The sequence below is a fragment of the Perna viridis genome, chromosome 3, assembly GCF_037379345.1.
Source record: "Perna viridis isolate PV_CMFRI_1.1 ecotype Kerala chromosome 3, ASM3737934v1, whole genome shotgun sequence".
In the NCBI taxonomy this organism is placed as follows: Eukaryota; Metazoa; Mollusca; class Bivalvia; order Mytilida; family Mytilidae; genus Perna; species Perna viridis.
Genome location: NC_142447.1, coordinates 8699751 through 8717999, shown reverse-complemented (window position 1 = coordinate 8717999; position 18249 = coordinate 8699751). Strand labels below are relative to the sequence as shown.

Here is an 18249-nt window from a genome sequence, read left to right as displayed (position 1 = left end):
ATTGTATAAACTATAAGCTACCTGTTGCTGCAATGCAGACGAATTTTTGTCTTTATCAGTCAAGTTTGATTCCATGTCTTTCATCAGCTTTTTGTACTTCTCAGCTTCTTCCTCACTTAGCGATAATTGTTCAACCAAACTGTCAATTCTCTTTTTCATTTCATTTTGTTGTGCTAAGAATTCTTTGTTCATCTTTTCTTTCTCTTCCATAAGAGATGCTGCTAATTGTTTGTCATTCTCATTTTTAGAACTTTTTAAAGCAGCAAGCTCTTTTTCATAGAACGCCTGAGCTTTGCTTAATTTTTGTTCATAATCCTCAGCAGATTTGTTTTTGTCAGCAGTAACTTGTTCAATTTTAGAATTTAACTCATCTAGTTCAGCTTTGTACTTGTTCTCAACTTTAGCAACTTCATTAAGCCAATCACTGCTCTGACCACGATGGAATTGACGCAAGTCATCCATTTCTTTTTCATGAGCTTTTTTCATATCTTGTAAACTTTTTTCTTTCTCAGAATCAACTTCTTTCTTCCAAGAATGAAATTTAGCAAGCTGTTCCTCAAAGTCTTTTTTAGCACTAAGAACATCATGTGAAAGTGAAAGCAATTTTTCAGAATTTGCTTTTTTGAGTTCTATCTCCCTACTCTCTGCATGTCTTTTAAATGATTCAAACTGCTGCATGGCCTCTCTTTTGTGTCTTTCATGTTCAGATATAGTGCTTTCGAGAGATGTGATTTTTCTTCGATAGTCAGTTTCTTCATCAAGTTTTCGTTTGAACACCATAATTTTGTCTTTTGTCTCTGATAAAATTTTATGCACTTCTTCTTCATGTTGCTCTTTAAGACTCTGAATGGCACCATCATGTTCATCATTCTTGGTGTTAAGGGCATATATAACCTGAAGAAAACTTGATAAGTTAAGTACATGCAGTCAGTTAACAATTAGCTTTAATTGTAAGTCTGTCTGTGATTTTAGGGGTGAATTTGTGTATTATATTTTTTCTTCCATTCATATCCTATACTCAATTGCACAAACTGAACAACCTGAAAACATATAATGACTTGTCTGAGACAATTCTAAATATATGAATGATGCCGTGTGAGGACAAATTCATTAAGAAAATTTGTAACCTTATATCATGCTCATAAATGTACATATATGATATGAGATCCAATATTTTATTAGAAGACATATAAACATTTTTGTAATAATATCACACAATATATAAGAATTTGAACTGAAGCTGGGTTACTGTGGTTATACATGTACAAACATCTTATAACAAAATTCATATTTGATTGTCATTCCAGTTCATTAGTCATTGCCCATTTGTTTTAAACATTTGTTTTGTATTCAGCTCAGTTAGTGGCATCAAACTGGCAAATAAAAATATTCTATTCTCAAAAAATATTCAATTCTATGTTTTCCTCATTCTTTATTTTTATCAAATTTCTATTTTATAAGTTACAGCTAATCCCCTGTTTGACCACAACAAAGACCGAAAACATGCAGCATTCCATGTTCTCATTCTTGCAATACCACAATACAGTGGGGCCTGCAAAGTGCAAGTATTGTAGGATATTCCCTTGTACCTTTGTAATAGTAACTTTGTAGATTTTAACGATGGGGTTTAACGTCCGAGCAGCAATATTTCAGCTATATTCAGACGATGAACATGAAACGGATGATAAAATGAACATGAAATGATGATGAAATGAAAAACGGGATGGGACACAAGGACAGTAGGGTCGACAAATTTTGATTGCCACTAGCAAAAGGGAGGGATGGGTAAGGTCGGGCAATTTAGCCTCCTGTGGCGGAGTGCAAAGGTTCCTACTCCTATCAAATACCACAGCAGGGTTCTTTAACGTGCGAGGAACGTGGCATCCTTCCCAACACGGTGCACCACTATGGTTTGCGGTCAGGTTTTCCGTATTATAGCCTGACAACCAGAGCATGTAAAACACCAGGGGTACCCCATTCCACCACCTGGGGCACACATCCCAGTTGCTCTGTAGGCAGAGCGCCTAGCCCCTGGCTAGGTTTCTGAGCACTATTTAGTCGCCTTTTACGACAAGCTTAGCGCTGCTGCTGGCCTATTCTTTTGACACCCGGACCTGCACAGGGCGATAGGTTAATAAAAAATAAACATGTTCGTATTATCTTCTGTACACTCCCTGGTACTGGTCACGCATTGAATTTCAGAATTTTTTCCTCTAGCTAAATTTAGCAAGTAATGAAAATTTACACTCGCTAAATTTCAGTTTTTTGGGTTATTTCTGGACTTCACCTGTATGACATATAGAATTCCACTGGCAAAATTTAACAAGTACAAATAATGTCTACTAGCAAAATTGAACTTTACTTTTTTATTTTGCATTTAGCAAGTATTTCCCCTTGTCGACCCCCCCTTTCAAAGTCTTAGTAATGTTCTTTATTATTTTTGCAAGTCTCACACAGACGGTACATGTATGGTAAAGCTCACGATGCTTGCTGAATTAGGCATTGCATACTCGATATTACCACTATACAGAGAGATCTGAGATATATAGAACTATAGTATAGTGGGAGCAAAGTATACACTTGTGCAGCATAGGACTTAATTGTATGAAAGTGTCAGCAGTAAAACTTTTTTTAATAGTTCAAAATGTAATTGGTCGTACTAAAAATACAGTGTAGGTGTACAGTTCAACCTGCAAAAGTGCATGCTCCTCTAAAACAGGGACCCGTATATGTTACACTTATTCAAGTTATTGGTACATGTAAGTATCGTTTCTCTAAAGCCAGTAAAGGGGATAATGAGAAGTTGTGATGAGTAGAAGCTAATAACCTTTGTAAGCTGAGCAATTTTCTTGGACATCTTGAGATGCATGTCACCCGTGACTTCGACATCCTTCTGTGGATTTGATGGTAAAGTTCCATATTTTCCGTTTTGGTAGTAGTTGAATGGCATTTTGGCACTGGCTGCCATGATTGAGTTTCTGTTAGTGAATGTAGTTCCCGTGTTATCACTTATGAAAAAGTATTTGTCGTTACTCAAATCAACTAATTGGATATAAACTATCTTAAATTTATAAAAAAAAAAATTGTACCTATAAAAAATAATTTCACAATACAAGCGTATAACAAAATTTGATAAATAAATACACCGAAAATAGTTCGACAGTTTACAAGTTGCTTAGCAACGCATGAAAGTGTTATAACGTGTTGTCCAGCTTTAAAATAAATATTTAGGGAAGTTGTTGTGTTCATTTAAGTCTTTGAAGCGTTAATGATAAAAGTATTGTGATTTAATAGTTAAAGGTACTATTAACTATCTGTATTTCAGACAAGTGCTCGTCTTCGGAACACACTAAGGAATTTCTCCGAAACAGTCGGAAAAGCCCAGAGGGAACAATTTATTTGATCTGTGTAGAAAGACGCTTTAGTTTCACCTGCGCTCGGTCTCACTACCAAACACTATAAAGATCGGAGTACACATGCGCATGTGGTCAGACGATGCTGTTAAGAAACCGAGAAAATAGGAAGAAATTCTCATATTATTAGCTGCAGATCTCGCAGAATTTAGGCTTTGTAAGCAGTTTGGTTTTGGAATGAAATCAATGAAAAATAGCATTGCATTGAAGAATGCAAAATCTTGATTACTTAAATAGAAAGTAGTCAGCAGATGAAACCTGAAATCAATATGGCGGGAAACTTTTACATGTTTTTTTCATAATTCCTCTCTCCAAAACATTGAGAAACAATTTTGTCTGGCAACGAATTTTAAATAAAATATAATAACCATTTTACAATAAGGACTTCTAGTGTTCATTTACATGGAGACACAAGCTACCTGTTACGCTTCTGTTGTTACGTACAGCCCATTCTCGAATTGAAGCTCTACTTTTTAAACTGTCGGAACTTACTGCTATATTTGTCTCTTCTTTAATCTGAACACAGTACGCATATATGCATGACGTGTTAGTACCAACGAGTACTATTTATTGGCTTAAATCATGTGTAATAAATTCTAACAGGAAAATCCTATACTAATATCTGCCATATTGGTTTCTTCAGGACGATTTGTTTACAAACGTAGTTTATAAGTTCCCATCAAACTCCAGTGACAATCGTCTGCTTGATCAACTTCTTGGTATTGTACGTTGTTCACGTAGAATAAATTCGGGATATCCGAACTAATGCGCAATACATTCTGGGTTCTTCAGTTTATGGACAAACCATTTAAATGTAAACAACATCTCGTAGCAACTCCATCACTGTAAGCATGGCTGACTTCTGACAACGTAAATATTGGGACCAAGAATTAAGATCTCACATGAATTTAACGATTTGATGTTAAGGGAGAAGCTGTTTGGCTAAATGAATGAGAAAGTTATTTAAGACAATTTAAACGATGGTAGGTGTCAATAAAGTTGTAGAAAATATTTTTATTAAAATGTTTACTATTTTATTTATGTGACGCTGAGTATAACTGTACCAAAGTGAGCCCATGCGAATTTGTGGCAGGTAAAACCTCTAAGAGGAAGAAGTTCTGAGCTAGCTCAGGGCTTAATTTAGGAGGGAGAAATGGGAAAAAATTTCTCATTGTTAGTGCTCACTTCTCCCATTTGTCTTTTACAGGGAAAAGTTCTTGTGGAATATGTATTACCTAGACAAAAATATCTACACTGTTATTATTAAATGGAATTCAATAAAACGTTTTGTTATAGATGTCTAGATTAGGCCCTGTAGATACATGTAGCAGTGCTTTCATTAAGAGCCGGTACCCGGTACTTTTACCCGGCTACGGTAGCGTCTGGAACTGGCAGAATAAAGTAAAAGCAAAAAATAATCATGAGGAAAAATCTAGTAAATAGATATCTAAGATCATTCGGTCTGTAGGTTACGGGTACGTCTCCAAAACTAAGGGGGTTTTTAATGTCCTTGACTACCCTATCGGGTCTCGCACGGACAGATGTCTCCAAAATTATGATCTTTAGTGTTTGTTACTGTTTATATTGGTGTCTTTGTCGAGGTCCGAGTCAGAATCTAATCGGTAAAGCGCTTCAACCTACGACGATTTTATATAATGTCCTAGAAAATGTGATGACTTAACAATGTCAAAGCAATCACCGATTATTTTGAGCTGAACTTAAAGCTAAACATAGGTGAAGATTCTGTTAAAACATGTCAAAAAATGCCGTTCGTATTTGGAATTGCCCCATACTTGTCATTTTTCCCGATATTTGTTGTGATTTGTGCAGACAAGTGCAGGAATTTTTAGTGTTGACAACAAGTCAACACATGAAACAAACTTCTAAATACAGAATATGATTTCAAGGACGACCATTTGATTTGGCTTGGAGGGGGAGTTTTGGTAAAAATATTCTGGCAACCCTTAGTTTGAAAAGAACATGTCTGGCCTTTGCTCTCAGAATACAAAAAAAAATTTGGATCCGAGATTCAACACGGCTATAGATAATAATAGAAAATAAATACATTGTAATGTTTAATTAATTATGTCCGTCTAAAAGTCAACCAGACTAAAACTGCCAGCCTTGTCCTTTTTCAGAAGCAAAGAATTTCTTATCAGACCATGATTTTTAGACCAACATCATTATAATTAGGCAATAAACAACAAGAACTTTTATTATGAAAATAATCAGCACTAGGAACCACCACGCTATGGAATTTTATATATAAATGTTTAGTTTTGTTCCTACGCTTTTAGGCCAAAAATTAAATATTCTTTGTTTACCCCATCCCGACCGACCTGAAAAAATCGTCACAGCCCGATTAATTATATTGCCAATTTTTTGTAGAAATTATTTTCATTGTTGAAATCCATGTTGTGGTGCTCCTATAAAATGGAGAATTCAAATACATAAGAAGGGGATGCTGTTCTTAAAAGCACCTTTGTAATCGACATAGAAGAAAACGCCTCAGTGATGCAACTAAGCTTTCTATGGTCTTTACCACATCCTCTAGGTTGTTCATAAATTTAAAGAAACACATAGCCACCGTTCTGTTGGTTTCTGTAGCCATTTATTCGGCTGGAAACTTTCAGAAAAACTTAGTCACAAATGCATTGCAGAGATTTTCTAAGAAGGAAATTTTTGAAGAGGACTATCCCACACTAGTCTCGTAAAAGCAGACAGCTCATGCTTTTCTCCTGGTAGTGTGTGGTACATTGTATAAAGGGTTATTTTCGTGCACTGTTCCGGGTATTTTTTATCTTTAATTCATCATGATTAGGATTGTTTACTTTTTCCAAGTCTTGATAAACTTTTATCTGCATACAAAGTCCGGCAACAAAAATAACCAAGAACACCACTGGCATCAGCATGGGTAGGGTTTAAAATGTGTAACCCGTACCCGTAGCAATTTTTCCATGTACCCAAATACTGTTTTGCCAAGGAGTTAAATATATAAATATTCATTCTTATGGTATATTAATAACTCAAAATCGCATGAGATGAGAAAAAGTCTGTTTCAATGCATTTCTAATAAAGAAAATGATGTTCATATTTCTATTATTTCTTGTTTGATTGGTTTTCTGAAGTAAAAAAGTCTAAAGTCTTGTTTGATTGGTTTTCTGAAGTCAAAAAGTCTAAAATGTGTGACCGAAAGTTACTGTACCCAACTATTTATTGACTATTTCTCACTTTCCTGTCCGAATTTTACATTTTTCTAAAATTATTAAAGAGGTTAAAACTTCACCTTAAGACTATAGTTAAAGTTTTGAAAGATTTCGTATTGTTTTTAAATAATAAGTGATTGAGTTTGAATTCCGTAACGTACCTGGCGTCAATCCCCGTACCAGCAAATATTGGATGTGATCTTATTCAGAATGAAAAACAAAATCTCATAAACAGAGTCTGATGCAATATTAATTTATCTTCAATGAAAATTTCAATTGTACTATGATGTTTTATTGCCAAATATGCAATACATTAGTACAGATAACAAAAATACTGGACTTTGATTTTGGGTACAGGAATTTCGAGTTACACATTTTAGACCTTTTGAAAACAGAAAATCAAATAAAATTTATTTTTTCGACAAACATTTTAAAAATCATTAATTCTAGCCTAACCACCATGTCGTGTTGTAAATGTGTATTACTTTCCAGTGTTCTCCCCTTAAAGCGCTGTGCTTTACAGCACTATCGAGATCGGTACTGTGATATCTTGCTACCAGCACTGTGCTATAAAGTTAAATTTGTGGATTTCAAATCAATTACGACTGGAAACGTGTGCCATTTACGCCATCCTACAAGGTACAAACATTTTAAAAATCATTAATTCTAGCCTAACCATCATGTCATTTTGTAAATGTGTTCCAAGGCAAGGTATAACATACTGATAAAACATGTTTCAGATTGCTCGACACTGATTATGTCATACTATGTCAATTGTACTAGGTTTATCCTTGTCCATTTTTTTTTTCAGATACATCTTTTAATCTTGCATGTGACTTTCTTGTTCCCACGAACTAAGTAATTTATTCGCTTTTATTTTCCATGCACCATGGAATCAATTATCATTCACCGTTCTTTAGAGCATGATACCCCTCTTTATTAATCACTTGGTAGCATTTCAAAATTACTGCCATTTTTGGACAGCATTTGAAAAATAATTTGGATATCAATTAAAACATGTTATCCTGAGTTGAATGGTGATTTTAAAAATTTGATTGGAGCAGACATTTTCAAAATTGCTGTTATTTTCCTGCTATTTTTTATTTACATTTAATTTTCAACAATATTTGGTTTTTGTAATAAACATGATATCCTGAGTTGAATGATAATGGTGGATAATAATTATAAACCATGTTTTACTTCAGCATTTGGTTTTTTTTTGCCTGAATATTTGTGTAAAGCAAGCTATATAACTCAGTACTAAAGGGTATAGTTTTTCTGCCTTCTGTGCAGCTGCTGGGGCAACAAAGGACAAGGAGACCCTTAAAACACATCGTATTGTGTTACCAGTCTGTAGAGACTGCATTATTATTGGCATAATACCACCTAAGAGAAATCCAATAATATAAATGATTTCAAAATATACATAGAGTTTTATTTGATATATCTGACATGAGAAAAATGATAAATTGACACACCGTAGAACTTAAAATACTAGCCTATAACGCTGGTTTGTAATTTCCTATTTACAAGTACCAAAAAAAAAAATTTCAAAAAAAATAAAATATTTTCCTACCTACCTACCCACACATGACCTGATAGGGTTGGATTTGGGGAAATAATTATTTATTTTTGGCCTTATTAACATATGTTAGTGTTCAAATTTTGTAACAAGTAAATAAAAGCCTAAGAACAAAATATGACATTTATTCAAAATTTCATATAAAATGGCATAGTATTAAACAGTCAACAAAGTTTATCAGCATTAGTCTAGAAATGAATCATGGGGAGCTCCTGGATTTCAGGGCTTTGAGACTAAATCAGTTATGATTCATCATATATCTTGATTTCAAATTCATATATTTTAAACAAAACAGAAGCAAATATTGCAGACTTAATCCCATATTTTCAACTCCAAATTTAAATCTTGAAAAGGCTAACATCCAGGTGCTTGCGGGAGGCTTTGCCTCTGGACCCACTGGGGGCCTTAAGCGACCTCCAGTCCCCTTGCCGAATTTACTTGGTTCCTCCTACTCTCTGTAAAGTACCTCCTGCCTGGAAAATTAATGAAACCCCTGAAGTGGGCTTTAGTTGGATTTTTTTTTTATTGAAATAGGAGCAGGAGTCCTTTGCCACCCTAATTTGAGAGAGGACTACCTTCAAATTTTAATGGAGAGTCCTTTGGGCTACCTAAATTTATTCTTACAATCTTACTATACCTGAAGATAGGGCTGCAAGATAATTTTAAGGACTACCTAATTTGTTGATTAGAAAGTCCTTTGGGATACCTTGCTAGGAAAGTTAGTGTCAAACCCTGAGGAGTTCTACACCCGCCCATCTGGTACATCTTATATTCTTGATTGTGTACAGAGTACTGACTTGGGTGTGATATTCACCCATCATGGTAACAGTATGGATGTTGGAATTAATATATGTGCAGGGTTCTCAAGGACCCAAGCTCCCATGTCCCTGACCTATTCAATTCTTTGAGGACCCAAGAAAATCACAACATGGAGTCCACTGGACTTGTGAAAATTCTCATTCCACTTGCCTTAATCTACACTAGTAAAATGAAGTAGGCATTGCCGAAATCGGCGAGCACCAAGAGCTTTACCATACATGTACTGTCTGGGAGATTCATCAAAATAGTAAAAACATACTAGTAACACAAGTCTGTAGTTGATTTGTCCAGTTTTGATCCAAGCTGTCGGCACAATAAAACAGCAGTTGACATGATTAGCATGTGGTATTAACGATTGACAAATGTAATGTGAAAAAGACATTTATCATTGATACATACATGTACTTCATAACTGTCCTGTATTGAGTTATAATTTATTGCAGTCCATCTGATGACTAGACACACAATGGAGACATTGTAAACAATGTAAATTTCTTAAAATAGACAACTATATATTTGCCAGGTTCATCAAGGGATATTTTTTGTATGGGAGTAAACATCGGTCGTCATCAGTGAAAGTTTGAAATTCTTTGACAAAACCTATCATTAAAACATAGATATATGTAGGTTGTATTTGAATCATACTTTAAATAAGAAATGTCTCAGAGTTAACTTGAAGCATCTTAGCTGTCAAAAACGACCGGCTAAGGTCGCTGTCTCATCCTCGCTTGGACAATGTATTGTAACTTATCATTATTACTGACAATGTTCACAGTCCTGATTAAGGGCTTTAAAATTCTTGTATACACATTATATAGATTTCATGAGACTTGTAGTTAGTTTCTTTTATTTCTGGAAAAGCCAGTAAATTATTAAAACTATCAAAACTTAAAAGCGTTACCGGACTGTTTAAAATTCCGTCCTTCGAATCAAATTACAACAATCAATACTTCTAAAACATTCTATTTATAATTATTAAAAGTAATTATCAATATAAAGTGCAAATTTGAAATGTCAAAGATTGCATTACTACCTGATAAAAATACGAAGTAATATTTCTACATATCTCCCACTCATTGGACGTAGCTGTAATAAAAAATAATACATCAACAAATGATAAACTGTTAGGTTTAGGCCTTTAAAAAGAATTCTGTGTTTCCAGTAGCCTGACCGACCCTTATTTTTTTATGATGTCAATCAACAGAAACAAAAAAAAATAGAAAGAAACTTTCAATTGATGAAATGATCCTGATGATAAGGCCTACCTAAATATTTTTTTAGTCAAAATTGTTAATGCCTTGTTGGAGTTATTACCCTTTAAAGTAAAAAAATTAACCAGGTGAGCAATTCAGGCTCCTGCTAATTTTTATCCATGATAAATAAATAGAATGTACTTAAATTTTTAATGGCATAACTAAATTTTTATCTTGACTGGAGTGCTCCCAATTAACAAAGGATATTACAAGGTTTTAGGAGCTCAATATATATAGTGAAATGTTTTTACAATGATTTAATTGGTAAATTTATTCATTTTCAACAACATTAGTCACAGTTATAAAAAAAGTCACTAAAGATTAATTGCACATTTGAACATCTACAATTGAGATGATCAACCGAAATTTGAATCACATTTGTATTTGTTACGTGGATAGATACCAACTCCCGGGATCTGATCCAGGATTTCAGGTTCGGGATGGGCATGAATAGAAATAAAGGCTGAGGGAAGTGAGTTAAGAAAACCTTTTGGAGTAGAATTTGTTAATGAAGATCTCATGCAAAAAAAATATATTCCTATATTTAGGAGTGAGGTTGGCTAATGCCTGGCATACTTTTCCTTGCATCTACGTCTGACTATATCAATAGCCATAAACTACAAGAGCTTTCCTTATGGCAATGAACAGTTCGAACGAAGTGTTTATAATGTTCAGAAATTGATCTTGATTTGTAAATGAATTTTTCGAAGTTTATTATTGTTATCAGGAAGAGTTTTTAAAATACATGTACATGTAGTTGAAATTTCCTACAGAATCTGTAGTAAATATTATTTTAAAAAAATGCTTACCTTTAGACTCAATCAGCTTGAAATGATGTTAGGTGACCTTTGTTGTTTTTTTTTTTTTTTTTTTTTTTTGTTTTTTTTACGGGGGGTGGGCAATGGTCTTTGGTGCAAGCTGTAGTGCTTAACAAGTTGTGGGGGCCAGTATGACCCCTTACTACAATTTTTAGATCAAACTATCGTTCTTACATACCTCATTTGTTCAGGTTTCGCACTCTCAAACTGGACAATGTAATCGTCAACAGGCATATAATATGTAATGTGTAAAAAATATTTTACTGATTATAAACTTAAGACTGTTTTTAACTTTTAAGATAATAACCATTGTGTATCTTTTCTAGAACTGCTAGTCCTTCTTGAGGTCAGATGTCAACATAGTAGTAAAGATGGATGATTGGGATCCAAGAAAAGCAGCTTTCGATGACAAAAACTTCAATTCCTATGACAGAGGACCAGGAAAATATATACCAAGAAACCAAGATATATCGTAATATTTTAACTGAAAAATTTCTATTTCTGTATTCATATTTCAGACATCTCAAAACTTATTGACACACTACCGGATATCCAGACTGGGAGCTTGAATGTTTTTGTCTGACCGAAAACAAATATACAAGTCCAGTGTTTTCATGTTTTCAACTTGAAACACTTGCCATACTTGAGGGACAATATATACTAAACTCTAAGATCACGCCAGTTTGAACTATTGAAGTTGATGATTGGTAAAAAAAAATATGTGGCCAGTCACGACAGTTGTTACATATCAAATAAACTCAAAAAACCATGAAACTAAACTTGTTGTGATGGACTGGCATTAAGCAATGTACTGTTGGCCTTACTGATGAATAATTAATTGGATGCAATCATCAATTAGTGGAAGTCAGCACCACCGGACTGGCAGTTTTCGAGATGTTTGATATTTAAATCATTGATTTAATTTCTCTCTGATCTGTAGAAGAGTTATTTAAATGATAATTTGTTTTAAAAGTTCTATACTTCCAGGAAATTAGTTTTGATAGATAAAGAAGGGATCTCTCCAATTTGAGAAGTTGGTAAAAATTGAAGTTTGATTTTGTTTACTTTAGTTTGATACATGAATGAGAAAACCGGTCTTTGTTTTGTAACTTTAGTACATGTTTTTTTGTTTTTTTTATGAAGGGTCAATTGAAATCATCATTATTTGCATTGACTCAGAGCTTTTTATTTTTAGGCAAGGTATAAAGTTGTATGTTACTGGTTTTCCAAAAGATCTAAGTGATGTAAGTACAAGTATTAGTAAGGTTCCATTGTCACATCCACTTCTAATTTAGAAGATATATATTTGGCTTAGTGTTCATTGTGGTTTTAATTTTATACAAGCATCTCTAGGCACTTAGTTTCTCTTGAATAACAGGTACAGTTGTACTAAGTCTTGAATCTATGAAAGTTTTTCATATGTTGATGACTTTTTCTTAATTTTTTTTTCTGTTGAAATATACCTTAACTTTGAATAATATCCACTAAATTGTACTTTTCCGGTATAATTTCATTTCATATCCATTAATAAAATACATTAAATACATGAAATAAGTGTATTTATTGTCTTGCAAAACAAAAAATCGACCTAGATAAATTCATATGCATGTGACTTCTAGTGACCTTAATCTGTGCATGTGCTGTAAGAGTCACTTCATTAATAACAAGTCTGATTGCAAGTTATTCAACAACAAGGAAGACCTAGGACTCAAGCCGTGAAAGAAAAAAGTTAGAATATGATGCAAGGATCCTTTTGAAATTTACCTTTTGTGATAAAATGTGGCTCAAATATGGTCATTATTTGTTTGAAAACTAATCAAGAAATAGATGAAATGAAATGAAAAAAGACACTTGTATACGTTATTATTTTTTTAAACAATGTTAAAGTATTTTTAACCCAGGTGAAAGTCCTGTCGGCAATCTTCAGGTTAAAATATTTTTAACCCTGGTGAAAGTCCTGTTGGCAATCTTCGGAAGTAATGGTGCAAAATAATTAGATCAGAGCTATAGATATTCTCTGAATAAAAAAAACGCTTTCACAATATTCTTTTATAGGTATTACCCACATTTATTGCGTCAATTGCATTACTACAAACTTGTTTCATTGAATCAGCAAAATTCAGGAGAATCAAAACTGAACAAATTTGGCAGCTAATGCAGCTTTAATATATCAATTTTAATGTTACAGGTCTATACTTTCAGTAACATTCTGCTACACTTTGGGTAGCATTTTATTTCTAATTTGATACCAAAGTTACAATTACTTATCATATGGTAAAATTTGAAGTTTCAAAGAGTAATCAAGGGAACCAAGGTTATAGTGGTAATCAAAAGAATGTAATCCAGGGACAAAGACCAGACATATACAACAAAGAACATTAAGTAACTAAAATCATACATACAAAGTAACAAAAGTAAATGAGCAACTTGGACTCCACTAAAAACTGGGAGCATAGACCAGGTGCACCGGTAGGGTAAGCGTCCTCTGCTTTTCTAGAAACACCCGCCGAGTTGCTCATAAAAAGTCAAGTCCGGGGTAGACAAACGAGAAAAGGAAAACTACGACCCGTTGAATAAATCAGTTTTCATGGTGCTGATGGATACACCATAATGATCCACGAGTTCATGATGACGACCATAAAACTTCTGTAGTGATGACTTAATCTTGTAGCAACATAACCCTTTTCCAGAAGCCTATTTGTTAGAGTTCTAGCACGATATAAAAAGTCTGCGTAGTTTCGGCAAGCTCTGGCATAACGTATGAGTTGTGATATGAACACTCCATACGCAAGTTATGGTTTCCCCGATGATTTCCCTGATTATATTATACCAGCGTAACTAGTCATAATTACAACTTGGCAACAATTTCTGATTCTAACGTATGTAAGACTAGTAATGTGTCATAGGAACTTCATCAATCTTTTGTCTTCAATGATTGTTTTAAACTCAGCAATTTTTTTTTTTCATTTCATTTTAAACTTGATAATTTATGAACATTAGTGAAAGCTATTGTAAAGTAACTTTTTTTTTATCTTCTTAGGCAGGCTTAGAGAATTTGTTTAGTCGTGCTGGAAATGTTCTTAAGGCAAATGTTGTGGAGTCCAAACTTCCTAATTCCAAAACAAAATTTGGGTATGTACATGTTTAGCATTTACAAAATATATGCATTAAGCATACAGTAAACTCTGGGACATTGGTTCTCCAACATTGAAGTCAGAGTTTTATTCTGTATTAGTGAAACAACCGTGTCGGTCAGGTTTTTTTTTTCTTGGTGAAATGAAGTGTTACACCTTCCCAGCTGGGACATTGTATATTACGGTTGTTAATAGTGTATGGAGAATCACTGACCTGGGTGTGAAATTCACCCAGCACATTGATCTCCACTGACAATATACATTTGTAGATGTTGGTATCCGAGCTCTTGGGGACAATTGGGGAGTCCAGGAGACTTGTAAAAATTTCCAAACCAATTGCTGAAATCTGCACTAGTATTGATTTGTCCAGCTTTAATCCAAGCTGTCGGCACATTAAAATTTGATGAGACGATAAGCATGTGGTATTAAGGATTGATATATATATATATCCCGTATTGAGTTACATTGTATAATTAATTGAATTCAGTTTAATGAATAGACACACATTGTATACAATGTGTTCATTTAAATTTCTAAAGATAGACAACTATGTAAGGTTCATCAAGGAATTGTTTTTATATGGGAGTATCAATTCAGGTTTCAAATTGTTAAACAAAACTTATTTGAAAAATATTTAGAATAAGAAATATTTCAGAGTAAACTGTAAGCATTTTTAGTGGTTGAAGACGACACAGCTGAAGAAAACTTATCAAGATTGCCGTATCGTCCTCATTTGGGCTATGTATTAAAACATTACTGACAGTGTTTGCAGTCCTGATTAAGGGCTTCTACTTTGCAATTCTTATGTACACATTATATAGATGGCTTGGGACCTGTAATTATTTTATTTCTAGAAAAGCAGTTAATTTTTAAAACTATCAGAAACAAAAGCGTCACTAGACTGTTTTTACAAGTCCATTACTAGAATCAAAATTATTGGTAAACAATCGATACGTTCATAGTGTTATATTAATAATTAGCATAGTAATTATCAATTTAAAAGTGCAGAATCGAAATCAAGATTGCATGATTACTTGATAAAAATATGAAATAATATTTAGACTACATATCTCCCGCTCCTTGGAAGTAGCTGTTAATGAAAGATTGAATGTACCAAATTTAATGACATGACCTAAGTCTCTGTCCTAACTGGAGTGTCCTGAACTAATGGAGGATATACCCCAGGTAAACAGGAACAGAAAATACATTGTATCTTACAATGAATTATCCATTATTCCTCATTGAATTTTACAACTGTTACAATATTAGTCAGGAGTAAGGATAAAAATTAACAGTTGCCCAGTAGCCCATTGCTACTAGATTTTGAGTTGGACTACCAAACTTTTGGGTAAAATTTAGTTGAACAGACAGAAATCTTTTTTTTTTTTTTTAATTTGGTCTTGGCTACCAGTATGTATTTATACCCCTGTGGGGTCCCTCACTTTGCCCTCAGATGACACCAAAAGCGAAGTGAAGTCGCCCTCTCATTTTCTAACATCACCCATGATGGGGACTGTACTCTGTCTTTTAGAGGTATTTTGACCAAAGTTATCTTTCTTCTGATAACAATTTAAACAAAAATGGTGTCTGTTTGAGAAAATAAATGAATAAAATCTTCGAAATCTATTGAATATTCAGTTACAAGCTTGTATTTTAATCAGCATTTTGTTTTAAATATTTAAGACAGTTAAGACAGGATACAGAATGAACATTCTTAACTACAGCTTACAAAAATTTAGGTTTTATCTTTCAAATTTTTTTCCAAACATGCAAATTTTTCTTGGAATTTCTTGGGACTTCAGTTAAATTGATCTCAATAGATAATTTGGTAGAAAACCCAAAGCGTTTCTTTTGATCATCCTGTTTCATAACTGAACAGTAAATTTGCAATTTCTACAGAACATTTCTTTAGTGTGAGACTAGTTTCAGACTTGGTATGTCAGTAATAAATTTTGAACATGATGACAAATAGTCTTGATCAACTTACATGTATCAAAAGACTGGATATTTTGACCAAAAAATCATTATGGATTTAGTGGGACCAGGGGGAAAAAAACAGAACAAAATAAAAAATTCCAACAGAATGTCACTTCCTGAAATATTCTATTCCAGTGCTGCTAAAAAAGACCAAACTAATAGGACAATGCCATACAAGAACCTTGGCTTAAATCAAGCATATATTAATATTGCTGTAATAAATTTGGTAAAGGGTAGAGGTATAGACTAAAGAAATTCAATTTGCAAAGGTGTTCATCTTAATGGATCACCATTATTTCCGTGACCGCAAATTCCACACTTCCAATTGTGAATTGTCACACCAGTGTTAAAATCACACCAAGTTAAGGACATACTGGATTAATTTCATTCAATATGGCAAAAAATTTGGATTGTCTTAAAGTGGCATAAACAGGTCTGCATTTGCATAATGTCTCATGGGGTATAAATGGTCATTTGACTATTGTATCATTTTACAATGATAGCTTATGGCTGAACTCAATGAAATTACAATGTCTCTGAAGGAGGGTATAACTGGTGCAGTATTTCGGAGATTGCGTATGGCATGACTTAATGAAATATTTAAAGCCTGGCAAAAACTTGAAATTTGCTTGTCATTTATACAGTATTTTGCCCTGCAGGTTTGTTACCATGGGAAGTTTGGCTGAAGCTGAGGAGGCCATTAGACAGTTGCATAATTTTAGATTAAGTGAATGTAATCTCAGGGTTCAAATAGCCCAGTCAGATGCTGACAGGGAGAAAAGACGCAGAGAAAGGATGGTAATGGATTGAGTGATTCATTGAAGTTTTGAAATTAAACTTAAATGTATTTATTTTAGTTTTTGCTGTTTCTAATTTTCGTGGATTCTGTCAAGTGAACATACTACTTGCAGGTATCAAATTCTGTGGTTTCAAAAAATGATTAATGCTGGATCGTGTTAAGTATCTGTTTAGTGGGTACTATTTTTCACATTAATTTATCCATTTTTTTGTCTGGGAGGACTATTATATATTCTAAAAAGAAAAATGAGAGTAGGGAGAAGGCCAAATCTCCAAACATAGAACATATAATTTAGAGAACCCAAAGGTCCACTAAATGAGATATGACTGGTATTTTGTCTGTTGAAGAGTTTGCTGGATCCCTACTTTTTCTAGTTAACTGTATTTGATTTATAAAAACATATTTAATTTAAGGACCAAGAAGAATTTCTCAACTCTCTTCCATCAAGTAGAATGGCCCAAAGTAAAAGTAATGGCACATGGGGATCTGATAGTGACAGTGATAGAATTTCTCTGAAGGTAAGTGGACAGGCATTGACTGAAGTCATGGTACTTTTAGCTCTAGGAAATTTTCTTACACAATAAGGACTGTTTATATTTATTACATAGATAACATTGATTTATCAAATGTTCCCTGTGAAAAAAAGAAAACTTTGACATACAGTGTGAAATAAATTTAATACTTTTTTCTGCCAAAACATTTCTTGTAAGTGTAATGCTTCGTAAACTGTATATATATTGTTTAATTAAGACATGTCAGGAAAGTGACAGTTGAAGTGTCATTTAAAATCTGTAAGTCAAAAAACAGAAATGAAGTTAAAACATAACCTTCTAGGGAGTAATTTTCTTGTAATCATCACATCTAATGATCACAATTGGTAAAAAAGAAAGTTATACTTTGCAGGTTTGTAAACATATGAATATGTTAACCATGACTTTACAAGACCGTGCTTGAAAATAAGAAAAAAAGTCAAATTTACAGTATCATTTTATTCAATGTAAAGGTAACAAAATGAAGTAAATCTTTGCATTGATAGATTAGGTTACAAGTATAACAAAAGTATGTTTTCTAGTACCCAATGCCTATTATGGATATTAAACACTTAATCATTACGATAAAAAGAGGCTTTTAATTTCACGTCGAGTGACATTTTTTTTTGTTTTGTAATTTCAGAATGAAAGAACAAGAACTGTAGTTAATGGAAATGCACAGTGAGTAAAAAAGAAATTATTATACAGTCAAACCTCA

At 33.4% G+C, this 18249-nt stretch overlaps 2 protein-coding genes across 4 annotated transcripts in view; one reads left to right on the top strand and one right to left on the bottom strand.

The window, feature by feature from the left end:
- Positions 1–3330, bottom strand: part of LOC148620906 (protein FAM184A-like) — a 28478-nt gene extending 25148 nt beyond the window's left edge. The window contains exons 1-2 of the mRNA XM_088574774.1: positions 2828–3330; positions 22–894 (exon numbers count right to left, since the gene is read on the bottom strand). Coding sequence (XP_088430900.1) covers positions 22–894; positions 2828–2968 — 1014 coding nt within the window. The 5' untranslated portion in view covers positions 2969–3330. The remainder of the gene's footprint in view (positions 1–21; positions 895–2827) is intronic.
- A 110-nt stretch (positions 3331–3440) lies between these two features.
- Positions 3441–18249, top strand: part of LOC148620905 (tudor domain-containing 6-like) — a 43319-nt gene continuing 28510 nt past the window's right edge. For 2 of the 3 annotated variants that reach the window (XM_088574773.1, XM_088574770.1), the window contains exons 1-7: positions 3441–3570; positions 11418–11563; positions 12287–12335; positions 14132–14223; positions 16862–17000; positions 17415–17519; positions 18175–18212. In XM_088574773.1, coding sequence (XP_088430899.1) covers positions 11463–11563; positions 12287–12335; positions 14132–14223; positions 16862–17000; positions 17415–17519; positions 18175–18212 — 524 coding nt within the window. In that variant the 5' untranslated portion in view covers positions 3441–3570; positions 11418–11462. Of the gene's footprint in view, positions 3571–4056; positions 4397–11417; positions 11564–12286; positions 12336–14131; positions 14224–16861; positions 17001–17414; positions 17520–18174; positions 18213–18249 lie in introns of all 3 variants that reach the window. The other variant, XM_088574771.1, reaches the window with a different exon arrangement.